We start from the raw sequence: 25,394 nt of genomic DNA, 5'->3' as shown, positions 1-25,394 counted from the left end.
GGAGGTTTCTCTCTATAGAAGTTTTCTGGCTAATAAAGACAGGACGATAATTAGAATACCTCCATTTTGCAGCCACTAATGAACTAATGGATCTAGGCAATAATCATCCATGGCAGCTCATATCACAAAAAGAGAGAGAACTAGGTATATTTGGAACCCCCTGTGAGAAGTACCTATGAAGTCATCTTCTCTCTTCCTCCCAAAGAAGCCAAACCTGAATCTGGTTAAGCTCTTCTGGCTCGAAATAGCTATACGAATTAAGAGAAAATATAAGGACCAGAAGAACCCAGCATTATGAGGAAGTAGTCAGCAAACTCCAGGTTGGAAAAATCTGAACTGGTATCATCGGCAAAAAAATTGCTAGGGGAAGGGGGAAAAAGAAGGAGGAGGAGGAGGAGTCTATAGATCAAAAGAAATTTAAGAAATGTATCTGCCATTGCTCTGTATGGACTTTATTTGGGTCCTGATTGAAACAGACACATTTAAAATATTTAGGACAATGGGGAAAATGAGAATACTGACTGCTTATTTGATAATATTAAAGAATTTTGGTTAATTTTTCAGCATAATAATAGTATTATGATTAATTTTTAAATGAGTCATTTAAGAAATATATACTGTAATAAATGTGGATGAAATACATCTTAGACTTGAAGTCCCAAGGTCCAGTACTGTTTGAGTTCCTCAGCCTAGCACAGAGAAAAACTTTGCCTAGTCCATTGAATTACATTGTAATTTAGCTTCCCCCTTTTTTTTTTTTTTTGCGGTACGTGGGCCTCTCACTGTTGTGGCCTCTCCCGTTGCGGAGCACAGGCTCCGAATGCGCAGGCTCAGCGGCCATGGCTCACGGGCCCAGCCGCTCCGCGGCACGTGGGATCCTCCTGGACCAGGGCACGAACCCGTGTCCCCTGCATCGGCAGGCGGACTCTCAACCACTGCGCCACCAGGGAAGCCCCCCTTTTGTTTTAAATTCTCAAAAGCTTGCGCTGTATTTCTGAGGCACATTAATCTGAACATTGTAAGGATCAGCCTAGCTCATTTTGGTTTGTTCGTTCATTCATTTAACAAATGCTCAAGGGTGTTCTGTATGCCAGGTCCTTTTCTAGGCACTGAGGATACAGCAGTGAACAAAGGAGACAAAGTAAAATTTAAAAATTCCTGATCTTTTGGAGCTTACATTTGAGTGAAGTGAGACATACAGTAAACAAATAAGCAAATTATAAGGTACATTATGGGCTTCCCTGGTGGCTCCGTGGTTGGGATTCCGCCTGCCAATGCAGGGGACACGGGTTCGAGCCCAGCTCTGGGAAGATCTCACATTGCTGCGGAGCGGCAAAGCCCGTGTGCCACAGCTGCTGAGCCTGTGCTCTAGAGCCCTCCAGCCACAACTGCTGAGCGCACGTGCCACAACTACTGAGGCCCACATGCCTAGGGCCCATGCTCCGCAGCAGGGGAGGCCCGCGCACTGCAACGAGGAGTGGCCGCCGCTCGCCGCGACTGGAGAGAAGCCTGCACGCAGCAACAAAAGACCCAACTCAGCCAAAAATAAAAATAAATAGATAGATAAATAAATAAATAAAATTTAAAAAAGGTACATTGTATATTGGAAAGTGAAGTCCTATGCAGAAAATGAGGATATTAATTATAAAATTAAAACTGGCTTCTATTAGAAAATAGTTTTAGTTTATGGTTTTTATAAGTACTCTTTCAAACTGTTTCTCTGGCCTTCTGTTATTTCTCACTATTTTCTTTCTTTTTTTTTAAGAGTCAATGGATGCAAAGAAGGAGAATCAAGAGAAGGCTCCTCAGTCAGGCACATCTTCTGTGCAAGATGGTAGGTTTTAAATTAGTTCAGTACAACATATTTTTCTTCCTCACTCAGTGTTGATATAAACTCTTCTCTTACTGCTTTTGGTATAATCTCTGTATAGTAAGCTCCTGTAAATATAAAATCTAAGCAATAGGAAAGGTCAAAAAGATAGTGTTTAATTTTGGAAATTTTACTTTGGTTTCACGTAGAGAGGGATTAAGTTAAAAGATAACCCTGTATTTCAGTGCAAATGTTGCCAAATTAAAGATATATAGTTATTAATTACCATGAATTACCAATTTAAAATAATTTGATTATTAATAAAAACTCTTCTAACACTAGAGTCAATGTGAAAGTCCTTTTTTGATGGTCAAAAGACAGTCCAGTGGATTAAAGCTTAGGCATTGAGGGGGTCTGACAGATCTGTTCTAGAATCTTGGCCTCATTCTTTACTGGCCTTGTGACCTTGGGCAAATTACTCAACATTCTTAGTCTCCTTTTTCTCCTGTGTAGCACAGGGTTAATACTACTTATCTCGTGGAACTATTAGAATTAAAGAAAATGAGTGTAAAGCACCTAATATAATGCCTAGGCTTATAGTAAATGTTCAGTAAATGTTAACTTTGTTTATGAAGTCTGAGTTATTAATTCATGTTTTAAGCTTTTTTTATTGTGAACAGCATGTATATAGCACTACATCAGAGACTCAGGAGATAGAATCTGACTCATTGCACCTGCTCTTAAGGAAAATGAGAAAATAAGTCATACATAGACAAAAGGCTGAATTTAAAAAATACTACAGCAAACTTACCAGAGATTTCCAGGCAAACCTCTTGCCCCTTGTCTTTCTGTTGTAGCTGCCCTGCCAGCCCTACTCTTGGAGTAAGTAGTTCACCCATGACTTTCTGTTCCTACAGGAAGATTGCCTATAGAGGTAATCCCCATGGAGTCATTCTTTCTCACTGTAGCTGTGTCCTCAGTGTTTCCTTAGCTCTCTTTCTCATTGGCCTTGTTTTGTTCCTCAGGTCTTCCTTCCAACCCCCAAAACCCTCCAAAGGAAATGGAGGCCATTAGGTTAGAATGTTCTTCCTTATCCCTACAAATTCCTTTCCATTTTTTTAATATAACAGTTTTATTGAGATATAATTCGTATATCATACAATCCACCCATTTCAAACATACAATTCAATCCTTCTCAGTAGTACATTCCCAGAGTTGTGTAACCATCACCATAATCAGTTTTAGAACATTTTCATCACCCTAAAAAGAAATCCTGTACCCAATTAACAGCCACTCCCCATTTCCTCCCAGTGCCTCTCCCTAGGCAACCACTTATCTATTTTCTGTCTCTATAGATTTTCCTATTCTGGAAATTTCATGAAAATAAATTTGAAAAAATATATTCTTAAAGGTTGAAACTAGTTAACTTTTCAAAATTCTCAAACTCTCTGTTTGAGAAATTCTGATTAAAAATGATATTACTTAATCAAATTGACAGACATCTGCAGATATTTCTCAGGGCTCTCACTCTAACATCTCATTTTAGAAATCAGTGAGTGACTGCTGGAAGGTAAGCTCCAAGAGAGCCAGGATTTTTGTCTGTTTTATTAACTGCTGCATCTGCAGTACCTAGTACAGTGCCTGACACATACTGGTGACCTTCTATGGGAATCCATTGATGAATAAGACAGACATGATTCTTGCTGTCTTTGAGCTTAAGTAGACATTAAACAAATGCCCAGTTACAGTTGTGATAAATGCTGTGAGGTATTGGGTGCTGATCATTCAGCTGAGAAGCTTCAAGCTCTAGATACTTTGCCCATTTTCTTTACATAGCCTCTGAACCCAAACCCAGCACTGGTAGAAGACATTATGATTCTGATTTACTCTGGAGAAGACTGAGGAGCCTCATAGATTATGTTCAGTTTGCTGAAAGGTGTTTGGGTTAATGTATGGACTAGAATAGAGTACAAATCAAACAAGAAGGACCATAAACATGTGCAGGTAACAGATCACAAAGTTATGTATGTACATCTGTCTCATGAACAGGTCAATGAGTTCCCAGGGCTCCTTTCTGAGAGAGGGTAAACCCCCCCCCCAAATCTGTCAGTGAGGATAAGATGCAGAGGCAGACGGGAACTTCATGCTTGTCTGTGACTTTGACTGTTTTGGCTCCTGGTCAGCAATTCCAGCTGTGATATTGTAGATGTATCAAATCTAAATTAGTAAAGCCTTTTGCTATGTGTGTTTCCCCCATGTTATTGGCAGGCTCTCATCATATGGACAACCAAGCTGAACGGTTCTGTGGACTAAAAATTTTTGCCTTATGAATAAAGAAAAAAATTAAGGCTCCAAAGGTTAAATTAACTAGCAGTGCAATAGAAAATAATTGTATTATGGAGCACTGGTATAAAGGATTTGCTAGTTCAAATTATAGCCCATTAAGACACAAATGGTAATAGAATATTTTAAAAATTGTGTTGGATAAAGTATTTTCCAATGTCGTTGAAAAATTTTACAAATGTAACTGGTTTGTGGAAGAGTCTTAATTAAGTTCTTTGAGGTATAATTGTGAAATGGTTTTGATTTCTCAGTCATTATTTTCAACTTATACTCCTTTCTTCCTGGTATGGTGGCTCCTTAATGACATCCTAGTCAGATTTTTCCCCCATTCATGTTTTGTTTTGTTCTTCTTTTGTAATGCTCTCCAAGGTCATATGGTGGTAGAGCTTCAGTTAGAACCTTGGGTCTCTTGATTGTCAGGTTAGTGCTTAGGAGGTCACTGAAATAACCTGGTCAGTTAAATTTTGGAACCACAGATCTCAGTTTTCACTTTTAATAAAGCTATCCAGTATTCTTAAGTTTAGGCACAACTATGACATTTAGTTTTAGAATAATAACATAAACCATTTATTGAGTTACTTGCATGTGTACTACTTCACTTAGTTCTCAAAATACCTTATATCATATGTATTACTTTCCTCATTTTATAGGTGAAGGAACTGAGGCTGAGAAAGTGAAATGACTTGCTCAGGGTCACATAGCTTGTAAGAGGCAGAGTCCGACTGAAAGGCGGCAGGTTCATCTCCAGAGCCTGTGTTCTTGACATTCTGCTGCATACCTTTCAGCACTGTGGTAGTGCTTGCTTTACATTATCTGGAAGAAGAATTAAACCCAGTATTTTTTCTTTTAGTGGAAAAATCTCTAAAAGGGTATACAGTGTTACATATGACATGCTTAATACCACATATAATATGTGTACATACACATATAAATGCATACTTTCAGGTAACAGTGGTATTTTGAAGCTGGCTCACATCAGCTTGGGAGAGCCAGTGGTACACATTTCTTCCCAACTTTGTGGTTGGTGACTTTACCTTGGCACCTTGCAATCACTCAGCCATGGTGGTAGTATTTACACCACAGAAATCTGCAAACACTACCAGTCAGGCTTTTTGTTTGTATTTTCTGGAAAGTTGGCTGTTAAACATTTATTAGCAGTGTGTAAGTGGAACTGTTATATCCTTTGAAGGATATATAAGAGGCTAGTAACACAGATTCCCCTAGGGAGGGAACTGTCGAACCCAATATTTTTATAGTGAGGAAATTAGACAAGAGTATAGAAAAAAACGTCATGGTTGATGAGAATTAAACTTTGTATGAATTAATAGTACCTTTAATACTGCTATCAAGTCTTTCAGTGTCTTGGCAGTGTGACTGGCACAGTGAATTGAAGTGTCCAGGCAAAGTATACTGCTTTCTGACCTTCTCTTCTAGCATTATAATATATCATGAAGACTGAGTGAGAGAAAGGACAGCAAGAGTTTGTAGAAAATACAGATAATTACAACAATGCATATCAGTCATCGCACTGACGACTGGTTTCTGCTTTGTTCTGCTACCATATTCTTAACACCCTGGATGGGGATCTAATAGTCAATTGAGAAACAATGCTGGTTCTCAGAGTTTTTCTTTCCATAAAGTATTGCTTTATTTCTGCTATACCACACATCTAAACACCTTTAGATCCCTGTGAAAAACAAAGAAACGCCTTCACAGTAATGGGATGAAATGGTAAAAACACGTCTTGAGTAAATTTATATTTGAGACATATGAGTAGAATTTGCTATTACTCTATAAAAAGTCCTTTAGTTATTTCTAGAGTTCACATTTTTGGAATCACTGTGCTGCAGTCTTCATTTCATCAAGATGATCTGGATTGTAATTTATATCAGAGCTGTTATTAGGAAGTTGTTTTATTTTTTATTTCCATGCTGGTAGTCAAATGTAGATCAGGAAATTTGAATCTGTTCTTTAAGAAGTATTTTTTTGAAGAGATATGGAACTAAAACCCATTTTATTCCTGAAAGTTAGTATACATATTATATGTATTAATGGGAATTCCCTGCTGGTCCAGTGGTTAAGACTTGGCACGTTCACTGCTGTGGGCCCAGGTTCAATTCCTGGTCGGGGAACTAAGATCCCACAAGCTGCATGGCATGGCCAAAAAAAGGAAACAACAGAACTATTTTTGCGTGTTTTTTTCCAGATGATTTTAACTGGGAAAATTACTTGAAAGAGACTGGATCTTTAAGTGCTCCTTCAGAGTGTTTCAGACAGGTATGCCAAAATTCTGTAGATGTCATGTTGTATATATTGATGTAAACTATTAACTTGTTGAAGGGTGCCTGTGTGATTGTTAGGTTCTAGTAGTGTGAGGAGATAGTGGGATTGTGTTAGTGCTGCTTAAGAACCAGATGGTCTCTTTGCATCCATTCATTAAGAATTTACTTTATGTCAGATCTGGAGAGAAAGACAGACATGTAAATAATTAATTATGAAAAGTGTGATAACTATACTGGGAGGGCTTACAGAAGAGGTGGCTATCTGAGGTGATTGGGATGAGGGGAGGGATATTCCAGGCAGAGAGAACATCCAAAGCAAAGGCACGTGGGTGTAAAAGAACCTGAGTGTTAAGGGATGGTGTGGAGTGGCTGAAGCACAAAGTGGATAGAAGTGATAGTATGGGAATGAGATTAAGGTGCGGTGGCTTTTAACCTGTACTGAGGATTTGGACTTTATGTTAGGCAGTGGTGAGCTGCCGTTTGGCTTATTTTAAGGGGGATGGCCTAATCATATTCTTATTTTAGAAAGCCACTCAGGATGCATTTTTGAGGCTGTATTTGGGTTGCCTGGAAGTGGGCAGATTAGCAAGACCAGCAGTGGGCAGCCAAGTCAGGCTGCATGTCAAGCCAAGGAGAGGGTTTGGAGAAGATCTTTTTCTTAACCCTTATAGCTCTTACTTTGTTCACCAACTGCCGTGACTGTTACTTAAAACGTACTTAAAAATCAAACTGACCATTTGATTTTCTTATAGTTGATGCGTTTTAACAAAATTTTATTTATATGTATGTGTATATATAGTCCCAGATTCCACCAGCTAATGACTTCAAAGTTGGTATGAAACTGGAAGCCCATGACCCTCGCAATATGATTTCAATATGTATCGCCACAGTCGTTGGAATTACTGGTGCCAGGCTACGTTTAAGACTGGATGGTAGTGACAACAGAAATGATTTTTGGCGGCTTGTTGATTCTCCGGACATACAGCCTGTTGGGACATGTGAAAAGGAGGGGGACTTACTTCGGCCTCCACTGGGTAAGGATAAACAGTTCTTAAAATAACATATTTTTGTTAATGTAATATTCAATAGAAATAATTTTAACTGGCCTTTTAAAAATCTCTTCTTCTGGGCATTCTTACAAATAGATAGTCAGGTGGTTACTGTGGAGAATGTATGAGAAAGTAACTCAGTACCATATGTTACAGAGTTTCACCTAAGTACATATTTGGCATTTGTGTGCTAAAGGTTCCCCACTCCAGAGCAAGACTCATTCTGCCTTAAAACTTGAAATGTCAAAAGCAGCTCTACTGGATTACACAGGCAGATTCAGAAACCCTTCTGGGGGAGAAGTTTGTAGCATTTGATGTGAGTCACTTCCTCCCTCAATATTGTCTAATGAGCCATTCATCATTTTTGGTATGGGGATGAGCACAGCAGAAGGGTATGATTTTACATCGGGACTCCAGTTTCAGACTTGGAAATTTCATTACACCTATGTGGGAAGAAGTCATGGTGAGAGGGGTAGGAGTCAGTACCTATAGATCTTTGAAAAGGAGGAGATGGATGGAACTCTTCAGCAAAGATTTTTAATACAAAGCTCTCAATTTTGACCAGGTTTTTAAAAGGTATGAAGTGTGTGACACTAATTTTGTGCAAAAATTTTCTCTTTTAATAAGAGTACCATGGTATTCTGTAGAATATAAGGATTTAGTTTATTACTTCTACATTCTGAGTGAATGGTGGGTATTGGCTTTTGTTTCTTTACAATGCTAAAAATGAAAATTCTCTATTATAAAGCACAGTGAGAGAATGGATTTTTTTTGTCTCCTACTAGTGAAAAACTCCCTGAGAACCAAAAATGTAAGATAATAATAACTACTCTTTTAGCAATATCTTTTTATACTGTCCTTGCTGTAATTGTTACTTATTCCTAATTTGGTTTAAAATATTTGAAAAAACTAATCAGAGATGTGTTATTCCAAGAAGATGGTTTAGGGTGTATGTGTTTTATGCTTTTCCCCTTTTCTTTCTTCATATCATTCACATTTTTCGTTGTTTATTTTTATAGTATTTCTTAATTCATACAGAATTCTGTAAGAGACATAATATAAACCTGAGACTTAGTTCTTCCCTGTTTGGATTTTATTTCTCTGTTTACAATATGATACTATGTGTTTGTATTTTGTTTAAAGGAAACATAACTATTGTGATTGTCAGCATTTCAAACACATAACCAAGTTTATAATCATTCTTTTTTCAAATTACTTTTAGAGTTTATTAATTAAAAATATGAAATAAATAGCAATACATGCTGATGAGTGTGTTTTTTGACAGCACATAATAAAAAATACAGTTTTTGCCAATTTGCTCATCAGGCGCTTTTGAATAGTTTCCATTTTAATGTAACACAACTTACTTCATTTCCCTTTTTAAAAGCTTTATTTATTTAAACCTTAAAGGTTATTATTTAAAAGTGTTATTTTTGTATTTTTTTGTTTTTTTTTTTTGGCTGCGTTGGGTCTTTGTTGCTGTGCACAGGCTTTCTCTAGTTGTGGTGAGCGGGGGCTACTCTTCGTTGTGGTGCATGGGCTTCTCATTGCAGTGGCGTCTCTTGTTGTGGAGCACGGGCCCTAGGCACCCAGGCTTCAGTAGTTACAGCACGCAGGCTCAGTAGTTGTGGCACACAGGCTTAGTTGCTCCGTGACATGTGGAATCTTCCTGGACCAGGGATCGAACCCATGTCCTCTGCATTGGCAGGTGCATTCTTCACCACTGCGCCACCAGGGAAGTCCCTAAAAGGTTTTTTTTAAAGTTTCAACATACATGGAGAACAGTGTACAGCTTATAAATGAACACACTTGTATAACCAACACCCAAATCAAGAAATAGAACATTGTCAGCACCCTAGAAGCCCCATTCCTGCTGATCCCCAGTCATATCCTCCTCCTTCCCAAAGGTAACTACTGTCCAGACTTCCTAATATCATGGATTAGTTTTATCTATGTTTGAATTTTTAACGTGCACTTTGATCTTTTTTGACGTTTTAATCTATGTTTGACTTTAGGCAATTAAAGAATTAAGAAAAATGCTAAATTAAAAAAGAAAATCGTGGTACATCATGTAATAGGATAAGATGGGGGTTAAGAGAAAGGCATAAGGACCAGAGAATGATTCTTATGTACTATTCTAACCACAGTGTGGAGAATCCATGCTGTGGATAACTATTTATTATATATCACTAATAATACTGATTTATTTTAAGAGAGTGTGTAACAACCCTCCCCCATTTTTCCCTAGCAACAATTATTTTCCTAGTCAGATTAAGGGTGTTTTGGTACATGATTATTATAGGATGACTTTCTGTCTGAACTTCCTTGCGTATTTTATCCTATTGATGGACCCATTGCCAATGTGATTCATGTGCCTCCCTATCTTAATGCATGTATTCATCAGGGATGCATGCCAAGTTCTCACCAATTCTGGCATCAAGGGAGGCAAGTGTTGCATGTAACAGATTGCCCCCAGAAAATACTAAAACTAGCAGATCGCTGCTCCCTGCTACACATGCCAGATGCTGTGATATTCACCATTAATTGATGAGATCTCTAGAGAAGACACCTGTTGAGTCTATTTTGATAGTATCTGATAAAAGTTCTAAGATAAGATCATTTAGTGAGCAAAGTTTACTAAAGTGAGAGCTGTCTTTTTTCCCAATATAATGTATGAAAAATTTCAAACCTACAAAAAAGGTGAAAGAATTTTGCAGTGAACCCCCACATACCCACTACCTAGGCTCTACCGGTTATCATTTTACTATACTTGCTTTATCACTTATCTGTCCACCTGTCCTCCTGTCGATTCATCAGTCCATCATATTTTTAAATGCACTTCAGGATAAGTTATTGACATCAGTGCATTTCTCCTAAATACGTTCGCATGCATATCATTAACTAGAGTCCACTGTTTATTTACAGGTTTTTTCCTTTTGAGGCGAAATTTACATATGGTGAAATGCACCATCATAAGTGTACATTTGCTGAGTTTGACAGAAAACTGTCTTTCGGAAAGGAAATAAGGCAGAGGCTCTGAGGAAAAAGAGGGACTGGAAGTCTTTTGCGGCCTTTTTACCCTGCGTGTGTGATTGTTGGTGGGGAATGGAAGCTTTCCTGGGCTCTGGCTTGGATTTCTCCTAGTATTGCCCATTCCCAACATATATGTGTATGTTGGTGAACCCTAGCTAGTGGCTTCTTTAAGATGAGAATTTCTACCCCCACTGTAGCATTCTTGTTTAATAGTACAGTGGATACAGTAGCACTGATTGGAAGGTACACCAGCTCCTCTTGCCCATTTCCTGAGTTCGTCAATAAGAAAGTCATTCTCTGAAGGAGAATGGTAAATGAAACATTTTTTTTAATACCACCTTGCTGTAATATCACAGGGAGGCTTTTTAAAATTGATTTCTGCTTTATTTTATAAAATAGGGTACCAGATGAACACATCATCTTGGCCAATGTTCCTCTTGCGAACACTGAGTGGATCTGAAATGGCACCTGCAACATTCTTTAAGAAGGTGAGAAAGATGTTATGAAAAGCTTCCATCAACTGGGCTGTGGTTTTATTGTTTCAGTGGGTGCTTAAATGCTTTGTCTTCTCTGATATGGAAAGCAAAAATGGTTTTAATATTACTTGATTGGCAAGCGTATTAGTCTGCTCGGGCTGCTGTAGCAAAGTACCACAGACTGGGTGGCTTAAATAACTGAAATTCATTTTTTCACATTTCTGGAGGCAAGAAGTCCAAGATCAAAGTGTCATCAGGGTTGGTTTCTGGTGAGGCCTCTCTTCTCAGCTTATAGTCTTTTCGCTCTGTCCTCACATGGCCTCTTCTCTGTGCATGCGTGGAAGAGAGGAATCTCTGGTTTCCCTTTCTCTAGAAAAGACACTAGTCCTATGGGCTTAGGGCCCCACCGTTAGGACCTCACTTAACCTTTATTACCTCCTTAAATGTCCTGTTTCTAAATATAGTCACATTGGGAGTCAGGGCTTCAAATTATGAATTTTGGGAAGATGTAACTCAGTCCATAACAGTGGCTTGAACAGAAATTTATTTTCTCACAGCTCTGGAGGCTAGAAGTTGAGATCAAGGTGTCAGCAGGCTTGGTTTCTTTTGAGGCCCCTCTCCTTGGTTTATAGATAGTCGTCTTCTCCTCTTTGGGAGGAAAAGATACATGAGCTACGTATCTGCATCCTAACTTCCTCCTCTTATGAGGACATTGGTCATATTGGATTAGGGCCTACCATAATGGCCTTATTTTAACTTAATTATCTCTTTAAAGACCCTATCTCCAAATGCAATCACATTCTGAGGTACTGGGGTTAGGACTTAAACATATGAATTTTGGCTGGGTGGGGGGTGAGACACAGAAACACAATTCAGCCCGTAACAGCAAGTCATAAAAAAGGCTCAGTTTTAATCATCCAGTAGTCAAAATGAATTAGTACCTTCCTTCTTGACCTCAGATACAAAAAGGGGTACTCTACTGGAAGCAAATGTTTGTTATTTTTTATGTACCTTCAGAAGTGAAGCTTCGCCTCAGTTTGCTATGTTAGTGGTCTCTTTGATATTGGAGAAAATGAAAGTTGAAAGTTGAAAGTTGAAACTTTCACTTGAAAGTTACTTGGAGAGATTTGGTTGCAGAAGTAAAAGAATGTTATAAACAGTCATCAGAAAGAATTTGTTACAAGGAAATACTTGTTATATAACAAAGAGGGAAAATTCCAAAAATAGTTTATGCTCTTGAGAAAATGTTGAAAGAGTACACTGTGTTAAGAAACAATGAATGAAAGCCAAGTTTTAGTTAAATTACGGGTCAAAATATTTCTTTCTCACTCTCTGTCCTCATTGTTTTCTCAGTCACTTAAATTTTATTACAACCATTCATATCAGGAGTGGTAAACATTGTACGTTTTAAAAACTTTTCAAGAAGATTAAAGATATAAAGATGTGCAGTGTCATTTGACATGATTCCTGCATTGCAAAGAAAAAATCTTGGAGTATAGCTTTGAGCAGCATGAATGCTGTAAGTGGGCTTGCCCTACCAGCAAGGGACACAGGTGAATGCAATCCCTTTGGGCATTGTGTAAAGCATATATGAGGATAGCTAACAACAAAAGAGATGTTTAGTAGTAGTCTTTATTAAATACTTACTAGCTTAGGCTGTGGCTTTAGAAAAGCCACTGGATCTATTTTACTTATTAAGTTGCTTTATCAGCTAGTCACATGCCACATTATGTTTTTCATTTTTAATATTATAAAAGTAATTTACCTTTGTGTGGGGGGAAAAATCAAACTATATACTTAACTAAAGTGAAAAATGAGTGTCCATTTATCCCGTCCATTCCTCCGTTCTACTGTTCTCTCCAAAATGTTCTTCTTGACTTTTATCTGTGCATTCACAAACATATATGGGCTTTTATTTCTTAAACATAAATTGGAATATATTTTGTGATTTAGTTTTTCCCCTAAAATATGGATTTTTTTGAAATTTCCATTTCGTTTCATATATATTTTAGGTTGTATTGTACTCTTCTGTGGTATGGATTACCGTAAGTGATTTAACCTCTCCCTAAGGATTGATGTTTAGGTTGTCTCCATATTCTTGTTTAAATCATCTACAGTGGACATTCTTATAGAATGTTCTATAGTTTATATAGAACTTTTTATATAAGTGTGAATGCCTACATTCTTAGAAGTAGAATTCCTGGTTCAAAGGGAATGTATGCTTTAAGTGTTGAAATATACTGTTAAATTGCACCTTAAAAGGGTGTTCCAAACTATGCTCCAGTATTAGTGTATAGATATATTCATATTCCCACACCTTTACTAGCAATGAATATTATCTATCTTTTAAAATTTTGTAAATCTTTTTTTGGAGGTGGGAATGGTAATGGTATCCCATTGTAATTTGCCTTGAAGTGATTACCAGTGAAATTGAACTTTTAAAATGTGTTTAATGGCCTTTTGTTTTTCTGTGAATCGCCTGATTATAGCCTTTGCCTTTTTTCTACTGGATTTCTTTTCTTACTCTTACTGATTTGTGGGGTGCTCTTCTCAGCCAAGCTTGGAACTTGGCCAGGAGCCATCTTAAATCCTCACTCCTCCTTGACCCTGGCCTCTGGATAGCCAATTAATTAGGAAGGCCCACCTACTTAGCTTGCTAATTATTTCTTTGTTGTGTCTCTTCTTTCTAACCTTAATACCACTGCCCCTTGTGCAGGCTTTCCTCTTGCCTAGACTGTTCAACTAGCCTTATAACTGCCTATAATTGTCACCCTTAAACACAACTGCTAGAAATATCTGATACAGAAGCCATATCACATCATTCCATACTTAAAACTCCTTTGAAGTTACCATTTGCATTCAGGATGAAGTATAAGTTTGTTAATATGGCCTTTAAGGTGCTCTGTGATCTATCTGGTTTACAGTTGCCACTTCTTGCTTTGGATTTTATGTTCTGAATTGCTTATAATAGCCTGTCCATACCATATTCCTTTTTTTAGGCTGATTATCTCTGGTTAATTCCTATTTTTATTTTAAGATTCATTTCAGGCATTAAATCCTCCAGGATACCTTCCCTATTTTTGCCTCTGTATTCTTATACTTCTGTAGCGCCTTGTGCATATGTCAGTCTTTTTAAAATAAATAAATTTATTTATTTATTTATTTTTGGCTGTGTTGGGTCTTCATTGCTGCATGCGGGCCTTTCTCTAGTTGCGTCGAGCAGAGGCTACTCTTCATTGCGGTGCGCGGGCTTCTCATGGCGGTGGCTTCTCTTGTTGTGGAGCACGGGCTCTAGACGTGTGGGCTTCAGTAGTTGTGGCTCGCGGGCTCTAGAGTGCAGGCTCAGTAGTTGTGGCGCATGGGCTTAGTTGCTCCACGGAATGTGGAGTCTTCCCGGACCAGGGCTTGAACCTGTGTCCCCTGCATTGGCAGGCGGATTCTTAACCACTGTGCCACCAGGAAAGTCCCCCATATGTCAGTCTTTGTGGTTATTGGATTATATTATTATTTTCACTGTCTCTTGGTTCCTAGACTGTGAGTTCGTTTTGAAAAGTTAATATGGCTTTGTATTTGCAGTGCCTATCATACATCCTGGTATGTACTTGTTTGTTCGATGAATAAAGAAAGGATGGGGGAGTACAGGAAGATGAATACATAGAGAGGGAGAAGATAGGTTTAGTTTTTGACATGTTGAAGTGCCTCTGGGAAGTTTGAGGAGGAATGACTACCACCAGCCATTAGACATAAAGTATTTAGAACCTAGAAATAAGGTTTGGCTTGGGTACGTGGATTTGGGAGTTTTCAGCTTAAATGGTAGGGGTGGAAGCCTTGAGCATGAATGAGCTAGTCCAAAGAGAATATATAGAAGGAAAAGAGAAGAGTGTCAAGTTTAGAACCTTGAGAAATACCCACTCACCTTCATGATGTATAAGTACCCATATCAGGTACTTAGTAGAGGTCAGTTAAAAGGAAAGCTGATTCTTGACTATTTGGTAGATAGGAAGTTCATCAGTTACATTAGCAAGAACTGAAGACCAGCTGAAAAGTGTCCCCAGATAGAGTTAAATTTGTAATTGTGGGGACAGAATATTGATAGAGTTCATTCCTGATGGCCTCGATTTACTGTGAAATAGGAAACTGACAAAGGCTGGAGGGAAGGATTCATACATTGATTGAAAGTCTACTATATTCTAACACCAAGGCAGAGAGCTTACTCTGTGGTTTAGGAGAAAGTCAGTTAACGAAGTAATGAATGTATAGTGAGGAAACATTATTGGTCTTAAGGCAAATGATAAAAGTTCGGAATAGGTGCCATGTGGGATGGGAGAGGGATCGACCTAGGGACATATGACAGTATTTTGGAGGGTTCACCTGAGGATGAAGACTAAATATGTGTAGCACTACATGTAATAAGCATGTGGGACTTTTCTCCAGCAGTGCTTGGAAACTGAGAATAAATAGTAAAGTGGATGGTGATATTGAACTAAGGTTTGGAGGTAACAGAACAAGGACAAGGGGATAAGTTGGTTTGGGGTGCTGAGAAGAAAGTGGTGATATGATGCACTGTAACCTGGATGTGAACGGGTGTGATAGAATGTTAGAGTGTTTGGTCCTCTTCTCTTCTTTTTTTTTTTTTTAAAATTAATTATTTATTTGGCTGTGCCGGGTCCTAGCTGCAGCACGTGGGACCTTTGTTGCTGTGTGCAGGATCTTCATTACGGCATGCGGACTCTTAGTTGCGGCATGCATGTGGGATCTAGCTCCCTGACCGGGGATCGAACCTGGGCCCCCTACATTGGGAGCGTGGAGTCTCAACCCCTGGACACCACCAGGGAAGTCCCCTCTTCTCTTCTTTATACAGTGGTTCTCAACAGGGGACGTTTTGGGTTATCACAACTGTGTGTGTATGTGAGTGCTACTTATACCTAGTGAGTAAAGATCAGGGATGCTACTAAACATCCTACACTGCACAGAACAGCCCCTACAACAGAATATTCTGGTCCCAAATGACAGTAGTGTCATGTTCGAGAAACTCTGATCTGTATTAATTCCTTGGTGATCTCATCTAATTCCTGGCTTTAAATACAGTTTGTATGTAGGTGACTTTCAAATTTATATTTCTGCTCCAGATGTTTTGCTCCCATCTCAGACTTGTATATCCAGCCTACCTACTCAGTATCCCTACTTGGATGTCTAACAGACATGTCAAACTGCTCCACCTGCAGCCTTTCCCATATCAGGGAGTAGCAACTATCCTTCCATTTGCTTCTGCCAAAAACCTTGGTGATTATTTCTGTCACATACTACATCCAGTCCATATGGAAACCCTATTTGCTCTACCTTCAAAATATATTTGAAATTCAACCAGTTATTGCCATCTCCGTTGCTATCAGGCTGGAACAAGCTGCCTTTATCTCTCACTTGGATTACTGTGGTAACCTCTTCATAGATCTCTTTATTTATAACCTTACAGTCTGTAGTCAACACAGCAAGCAGAGTATTCCGTTTAAAACATAAGTGAGGGGCTTCCCTGGTGGCGCAGTAGTTGAGGGTCCGCCTGCCAATGCAGGGGACACGGGTTCGTGCCCCGGTCCGGGAAGATCCCACATGCCGCGGAGCGGCTGGGCCCGTGAGCCATGGCCGCTGAGCCTGCGCGTCTGGAGCCTGTGTTCCGCAACGGGAGAGGCCACAACAGTGAGAGGCCCGTGTACCGCAAAAAAAAAAAAAAAAAAGTGAGATTATATCACTCCTCTGCTCAAAACCACCCAGGGGGCTCCCTGTTTTACTCAGAGTAAAAGCCAGAGTTCTTACAGTGGCCTCCACAGCTCTACATGATACGACCCCTCACTCTCTCTCTGACCTGTTTCCTACTGCCCTCCCACTTGCATACTGCATTTTAGCCACTCTCTGCTTCCTTGTTCTTCGAATATTTCAGACACATCTCCTGTTTTAGGGCCTTGGCCCTGGCTGTTGGCCCTGCTTAGAACACTCTTCCTCTAGATAACTGCATGGTTAATAATCACCTCCTTCAGGCTTCTGTTCACATGTCACCTTCCAGATGAGGCTTGTCCTGATTACCTTGTTTACAGTTGCACAACCCCTCCCCTACATTGCTCTCTGGATCTCCCTTTACTCTGATCTTCTCTCTGTCTCTGTCTCTGTCTCTGTCTCTGTCTCTCTCTCTCTGTTTTTGCAAAGCACTTATCATATAACATAGAATATATTTTACTTATGTTCCTCATCTTTCTCTTTACTAGCATGTGAGCACTGCAAGGTGAGATTTTTATTTTGCTAGCTAATATATATCAAGAACCTTCAGTAGTGTCTGGCATTTAGTAGGCACTCAGTAAATATTTGTAAATGAATAAATGAAGGTTAAAGGACTACAATTCTTGATGAGGTCAAAGAAGTAATTGATTAAAAGTAAGGAAGTAGAAATTAAGGATAGGAGTTTGTGATCACAGGTAGACTCTAGGAATGTAGCTGTAAACAAAGCTATAAAAAACTCCAGGCTTTATGGAGCTTACCTTCTAGCTTGGTAAATTTATAGTAAGCCATAATAAATACATGTGTATTATGTTTGATAGTTTTATATGCTAAGGAGAAGGGAGGGTGACATTTTAGATAGGTTGGCCAGGAAGGTCTTGCTGAGAAGTTGCCATTTGAGTGAAGATGTGGAGAAAGGGAGAGAATGAACCTTGAGACTACAAGGGTAAAAATATTCCAGGCAGAAGGGTAATGTAGGTAATGCTGAGACTGGCTTCAATCACAGGGATATGTGAAAAAGTAGCCTGTAAGGAGAACCATATTGTAGGTAAGCAAGGAGGGAGGTTAAAAGGCCATTCTTTGCTAGCCACCTTCTAGAACAGAATCATTTTCTTACAGTAAAAGAGAATGATCCCTTGTTTATTTTAGCTATTGCTTTTGCAAATTATATCTTTGTGTTTAGGAAGTCATTCAAGAATGGATGATGACAAACTATATATATTTTAATTAATTAATTAATTAAATTTGGGGGCTGCATTGGGTCTTTGTTGCTGCGTGGGCTTTCTTTAGTTGCGGTGAGTGGGGGCTACTCTTCGTTGTGGTGCACGGGCTTCTCACTGCGGTGGCTTCTCTTGTTGCAGAGCACGGGCTCTAGGCGTGTGGGCTCTAGAGCGCAGGCTCAGTAGTTGTGGCTCACCAGCTTGGTTGCTCCGCGGCATGTGGGATCTTCCTGGACCAGGGCTCGAACCTGTGTCCCCTGCATTGGCAGGCGGATTCTTAACCACCGCACCACCAGGGAAGCCCACGAACTATATTCTTTAAAAACATATTTTAGGGCTCGAGCCCTGGTCTGGGAAGATCCAACATGCCACTGAGCAACTAAGCCTGTGAGCCACAACTACTGAGCCTGCGTGCCTAGAGCCCATGCTCTGCAACAAGAGAAGCCACCGGAATGAGAAGCCCGCGCACCACAACGAAGAGTAGCCCCTGCCCGCCGCAACTAGAGGAAAACCGCGCACAGCAACGAAGACCCAATGCAGCTAAAAATAAATAAATAAGTAAATAAATTTATTTTAAAAAAAACAACACATTTTAAAGCAACTTTGTATCATTACCTTTTGTGGACAGCAGAGGGAACCATTTTGCCAGTTACCTAAATCTGGAAGGAGGTTGTTTTGAGATAAAGTCCTTTCATTTACTGTGTTATTAAAATAGTAGTTCCTTTGATTTTTTTAAAATAAAAATTTGTTTTCTCCTAGAGCTTTATTAATATTTATTTGTATGGCTGTACTTATGTAAGAAAATTTGATAGAGTTTTCATGAAATTTAGAAGAATTAATACAGTATGAAAATCTTTAGAGAATAAATTGCATTTTGTTTGTAATCATTTTCTGGTTTTTGTTACTTGCCAGCCAATAGTGACATTGATAACATACTGTCATATTGGGATTTCTTTTTAGGTTATACATTTGAATTTTAAAATTAGTTCTGTTTCTCTTGTCTTGACTGTCTTAAATCTGTTTTGTAGCAGAAAATGTATATTGCCATTTGATCTAGTTTACTTTGCTATGGAAAGACTTACTCTTACTCTGTTGAATGACAGTGTAAGGCCCTGTGATCCTTATATGTGTCTTGAATGTTTTTTGCATTCTGTGAATGTCTAGCACAAATATATCAACCTCCATGGTTATACTTTGTAAAATCTGCCCCCCCTTCTTTCCATGTGTAATAACTGATAACGGACCTTTGGCCCTTTCATGAAGTGTCGGTATGTGACTCTGCTTCTTACTTACCAGCTATTTATCAAATACTTTGATCCTTGATCAATCTAACTTTTGCCCTGCTGACTTTCCGGGTGGGTTTTTTTTTTTTTTTTTTTTTTTTTTTGGCGGTACGCGGGCCTCTCACTGTTGTGGCCTCTCCCGTTGCGGAGCACAGGCTCCGGATGCGCAGGCTCAGCGGCCATGGCTCACGGGCCCAGCCGCTCCGCGGCATGTGGGATCTTCCTGGACTGGGGCACGAACCCGTGTCCCCTGCATCGTCAGGGGGACTCTCAACCACTGCGCCACCAGGGAAGCCCTTCAGGGTGGTTTTAAGAATCATATTAAGAGTATGTAATTAAAAGGACTTTGAAGGCTAAGAATTAAGGAATTTTCAGATTGCAAGGCTAAAGGAAACAGAGAAAGCATGGGATGTTGAGATGGGTTTAAAGGAGGCTTCTTTTTTTTTTTTTTAACATCTTCATTGGAGTATAATTGCTTTACAGTAAAGGAGGAATTTTTAAAAGGAACCAATCTACCAGATAGGTTTTTAAAATTATATCTTGGTGAAAGAGTTAGTTGAGAGCTCATTTACTGTTCTCCAGGTGATTCCTTGGTTCATTCATTTAAAAAATGCTTACTGTTGGGTACTGTGCTGGAAATAACAATATGTAAAAGAAGTGATACTTGGTTTTAAGAATCCCTTTGTCTCATAGAGGAGTGAACACATTTTATTTTTTAAGTTTTTGGCCACACCCCACGGCATGTGGTATCTTAGCTCCCCAACCAGGGATTGAACCCACACCTCCTGCATTGGAAGGCAGAGTCTCAACCGCTGGACTGCTGGGGAAGTCCCAGAGGAGTGAACACATTTTAACAATAGTTTCACAGTTGAAGGCAAGATCACCTCTTTGGTGGGCCTTGGAGTGGGCAGGCATTGGTCAGGGAAGGCTTAAAGAGACCAGGAGAATTGGGCTTTGAAGTGTGGATGACTTGGAATTGGCCCAGCAGATGATGGGGTGTAGGGTGTTTCACAAAGTTGGCTATTTAAGTTTAAAATCTAGCTCTGATACTTATGGTATAGTCTTAGGCCACTGTGCATCAGTTTTATCTGTAAAATGGGTATAATAATTGCACTGACTTCATAGGATTGTTGTGAGAATTAAATTAATATGTGGGAAATACTTAAACTGTGCCTGGCATATACTAAACAATTGAAGGTTACCTTTTATTTATATATATATATATATAAAATAAGCACTCCTTAAGGTTAACTTATTTATTTATTTATTTATGGCTGCGTTGGGTCTTCGTTGCTGGGCGTAAGCTTTCTCTAGTTGCGGTGAGCAGGGGCTACTCTTTGTTGCGGTGCACAGGCTTCTCACTGCGGTGGCTTCTCTTGTTGTGGCTCTCGGGCTCTAGAGTGTGGGCTTCAGTAGTTGTGGCGCGTGGGCTTAGTTGCTCCGTGGCATGTGGGATCTTCCTGGACCAGGGCTCGAACCCATGTCCCCTGCATTGGCAGGCGGATTCTTAACCACTGCACCACCAGGGAAGTCCCCTGAAGGTTTAACTTTCAATATCATTATTCTAAAGATCTAGGGGGTGGAATTGGCAGGTTGTGGTCTTTGATTGTGTTAGGGGGAAAGGATGCATCTAGGGTAGTGGTTCTCAGCGTTGGATCTGGGCAATTAAAACATGCCCTGGGCCCCACCTAGACTGATTTAATCAGTAGTGCTGGCAGTGTGGCTCCAGGTGATTCTAATGTTCAGTCAGGCTGAGAACCACAGGTCTAGGACCATTTCCACGTTTCTGGCTTGGGTGATTGGATTGCTGATGGTGCCATTTACTAGGATAAAAAGCAAATTGAAAAAAAAAAAGATGTTGTTTTTAACATAGCACTTGGTCTTTCTAAGAATCCTGTTAGCATTTGCATGCTTTAACTTTCTGTAACTAAGGAATACTTTTATTTTTTTTTTAACATTTATTTATTTATTTGGCTGCTGTCAGGTCTTAGTTGTGGCATGTGGGATCTTTCATTGCGGCATGCGGGCTCTTCCTTGTGGCGTGTGGGCTTGTCTCTAATTGTGGCACGTGGGCGGTAGAGCAGGGCAAGCCCCGCGGCATGTGGGGTCTTAGTGCCCTGACCAGGGATCAAACCCGTGTCCCTTGCATTGGAAGGTGGATTCTTAACCACTGGACCACCAGGGAAGTCCTTAAGGAATACTTTTAAATATTTGTTTCTGGATTGCTTATCATAAATGACCCGAGACTTGTGTGACTTTCATGTTCTTGTATCTGCATTTTATACTTTGAGGTTTTTTTTAGATATTACCTGCTGCTGTTCCTTCTCTTTGGACTTACTATCTTTCAAAATACCCTATAATTTTTATATTTTTAGGTTTGTTTGACTCTCTTTTAAAATTTCTTGTTATTGCTTCCTCCCCTTCATCCTGTCTGGCTCCCCTACCCCTGCTACCACCACTACTAGAATATAAGCTCCACCAGAACAGGGATCTTGATATTTTTGTTCACTTACGAATGCTAAATTCCTGGTACATAGTATATAATACATACTTCTTGAGTGAATGAATGAATGAATTACTATCAGGCTGGTTTTTTTTTTTTTTTTTAAATGTTTAAGACCTTATTTTTATTTTATTTTTTTTTTGCGGTACGCGGGCCTCTCACTGTTGTGGCCTCTCCCATTGCGGAGCACAGGCTCCGGACGCGCAGGCTCAGCGGCCATGGCTCACGGGCCCAGCCGCTCCGCGGCATGTGGGATCTTCCCAGACCGGGGCACGAACCCGTGTCCCCTGCATCGGCAGGCGGACTCTCAACCACTGCGCCACCAGGGAAGCCCCAGGCTGGTTTTGTTTTCTTCTAGGTTCTTGGCTCTGCTCCAGAGTAAGTGAGATATTGTAGAGCAGAGTTTCAGAGGAATCTGTGAGAACTGTTTCTTCCTGTATTTAATTGATAAACATGAAGCTTAATTTTTGGTTGCTGAAGGTTGTAAGAATACAATTGAGCAAATGCTTCTTAATACATTTTAACAATGAAAACTTTTTTTTAATGTTTTGGTAGGAACCACCAAAGCCACCTCTAAATAATTTTAAAGTGGGAATGAAACTTGAAGCTATAGACAGAAAGAACCCTTATCTGATCTGCCCTGCAACTATTGGAAATGTTAAAGGAGATGAAGTTTATATCACATTCGATGGCTGGAGTGGAGCTTTTGATTATTGGTGCAAGTATGATTGTCGAGATATTTTCCCAGTTGGGTGGTGTCGCCTGACAGGAGATGTATTACAACCACCAGGAACTTATGGTAAGATAATAACTAACTAATACATGTTCTTTTATTTTCTTGAAGTTAGATCTATCTGCTCTTGGCATTGAGAGTAGGATTTCATGTCCAACTGAGGAGCATCAGGCAGAACAGCAAGGGTACTGTCCAGGTTAGAGAACTGGAGGTAAAAGTTTACAATTAGAATTTTTGAGGGCCAACACAACATCGTGGTCTGAATTGACAGTCCACACTGGGGAATATGGACAAAGCTACAAGTCACACTTAGACTATTGAAGCCTTGCTGCTAGAAACATTTTGGGGTGCTCAGGTACCTTTATAGTTGATATTCTATTTAAAATTACACATGGCATTCCATTGTTTGTATCTTGAAGATAGTTTTTTAAAGGTTGGGCATAACAAGTGTTATATACATGTTTTACATGATTTTGGTTGTTTTTTCAAGTTAAATTGATACTTTGATAGTGTTAAGTAAAATGTACATGTCCGTAAAAATTTTTGACTGTGGAAGCCGTCATAGATCAGTATGTTATTTCCGTCATGTGTTTATCAGTTGTAATGCTGCGCCTCCTAAGTTGAATATAGTGTCATCTAGTCTAGATATTTTCTTTCAAAGAAAAGTCATCAAAATATTGAAGCTTCTTGCTTGACTCTTCCAAGGACGTAGACATGCCTAACCTGGTCTTCTGTGATGGAATAACTGCTGAGATTTAAGTGGAGTCTAAGCACAGAACGCAATCATTTGGCCTAAGTTAAATGTAAACTTATAAGTGGAATCAAATGTAAACATACTTAAAATTTACCCCACTAAATTTATTTATTTATACCAGAAAAAAAAGATGGGTGTAGCAAATGAGTAGGTAGTGTGGTGGAGGAGGGCAGTGGCTAGGTATGAGCACATAGCCATATTATTCTTGTAACTGCTATTAGAATATTCTGTAATTTGGAACTTTAACACATCCCATTATACTACAATACTACATACCATGATGATCTTTTTGTTAGGTACCTCTTTGGTTCCCTGCTGCCATAATTTTAGGAAAGAGATGTTAATGGTTGATTTTTGTAAAATTTAGTGTGATACAGATTTATGTGCATATGATACTAAAATAAGACATGGGAATCCCCTCCCGGTCCAGTGATTAGGACTCCATGTTTCCACAGCAGGGGGTACGGGTTCAATCCCTGGTCAGGGAACTAAGATCCCACAAGCCCTGTGGTGTGGCCAATAAATAAATAAAGTAAGGCATAGTCTCTGCCCTCAAGAAGTTTACCTTCTAGTGGGAGAGGGATGAATGGAGGGATAGACTTTAAAAAAAAATACAGTACAGAATTAGCAGTGTAAAACTAGAGATGTATGCTAGATATGAAGGTGCCCAAAAGACCTCCGGTCTGTTTAGGCTGGCGGAAGGGTGGTCGGGTAAAGGAAAGCTTCACAAAAAGACACATGATGTGAGTATTAAGAGAGGAGAAGGAGTTTGCCAGGCAGAATGGAGATAAAGGTAGGGTGGACACATCACAAAGGTGTGAAATTGCACAGTGTGTTCTGAAAACTGGTGAGTTCAATTTGGGACATGGTAACTTTGGAATGTGTAGCCCAGAATGATATTGTCCTTGAGTATCTGGTCTCCCTATATTTTTCCTTAATAACGCAGTTTGGCTGCCTGACATAAAGACTAGATTTCCAGCCTTTTTAGCAGTTAGTTACAGCTGTGAGACTTAAGTCCTTGTCAGTGGGATAAAAGCACAGGTAGTGTGTTACAGAGAAGTGAATGTACCATTCTCTCTTCCTTCTTCTTGCTTCTGTCCTGCTGCTAGGAATGTGGTTGTTTTGGATGGAGCTCTATCTTGGATTATGAAATGGGGACCACATTCTAGGCATTTCGAAGTGGAAAGCAGAAAGGAGCCAGAGTCCCTGAGAACTTTGTGGAGCAGAATTTTTATACTGGCCTATTCCAGACTATTATTTGAGAGAGAAAAATTTCTGTGTTATATAAACCACTGTTTTAGGCTTTTCTGTTACTGTTAGCTGAATTTAATCTTAACTGATTCAGGGTAATTTAGGACATCTAGGTAGACATGTCCATTGGATGGATGTACATGCAGGTATGAAGCCTAAAAGAGTTAGGTCTTGGTTGACAAAGCAGGTTTGAGAATCATCACGTTCATTCAAATAAATACGTTTTGTGTCAGGTGGGATTATAGGTGCTGGCGGGGGAGTTGGTGTGGAGGTGGGCAGCTTACACATCCTGTTGATAGCAGTGGGTGTGATTTTATTTATAGATGTGTAACAGGTGGAGGTGGATCAACCACAGAACCTTGTGCTCAACATTTAAAACAATAATTCTCACACTGGAATCACCTGGGAGAGCTTGTTAAAAGGCTGATATCCTGATGCTCACATCTAGGGGTTCTGAATCAGTAGGTCCGGAGTGGGGCTCAGGTGTTTCCACTGTACATGGTTTGAACTTTGAGAAACACAAGAATAAGAGCTGGGTAGGGCTTCCCTGGTGGCGCAGTAGTTGAGAGTCCGCCTGCTGATGCAGGGGACACTGGTTCGTGCCCCGGTCCGGGAAGATCCCATATGCCGCGGATGCGGCTGGGCCCGTGAGCCATGGCCGCTGGGCCTGCGCGTCTGGAGCCTGTGCTCTGCAGCGGGAGAGGCCACAACAGTGAGAGGCCCGCATACTGCAAAAAAAAAAAAAAAGATGGGTAGATGATAGAATTCAATTTAGGACAGTGAGAAAAAAAGTATATAAACGTAGGAAAAGCACTAGGTTGATTCCCCCAACAACAGGAGAGGAAAGATTTTAAGCAAATAAGTATTCAGCACTATCAAATGCAGCATAAA

At 39.7% G+C, this 25,394-nt stretch overlaps 1 protein-coding gene across 1 annotated transcript in view; it reads left to right on the top strand.

The window, feature by feature from the left end:
- Positions 1 to 25,394, top strand: part of SCML2 (Scm polycomb group protein like 2) — a gene marked incomplete at its 3' end in the record, with an annotated part of 85,166 nt that overhangs the window by 20,270 nt on the left and 39,502 nt on the right. Inside the window, exons 3-7 of the mRNA XM_082680669.1 lie at positions 1,766 to 1,834; positions 6,360 to 6,430; positions 7,235 to 7,469; positions 10,917 to 11,005; positions 22,321 to 22,564. Coding sequence (XP_082536795.1) covers positions 1,766 to 1,834; positions 6,360 to 6,430; positions 7,235 to 7,469; positions 10,917 to 11,005; positions 22,321 to 22,564 — 708 coding nt within the window. The remainder of the gene's footprint in view (positions 1 to 1,765; positions 1,835 to 6,359; positions 6,431 to 7,234; positions 7,470 to 10,916; positions 11,006 to 22,320; positions 22,565 to 25,394) is intronic.

This window comes from Grampus griseus (genome assembly GCF_964374135.1).
Source record: "Grampus griseus genome assembly, chromosome: X".
NCBI lineage: Eukaryota > Metazoa > Chordata > Mammalia > Artiodactyla > Delphinidae > Grampus > Grampus griseus.
This window is presented reverse-complemented; position numbering and strand designations above follow the sequence as displayed.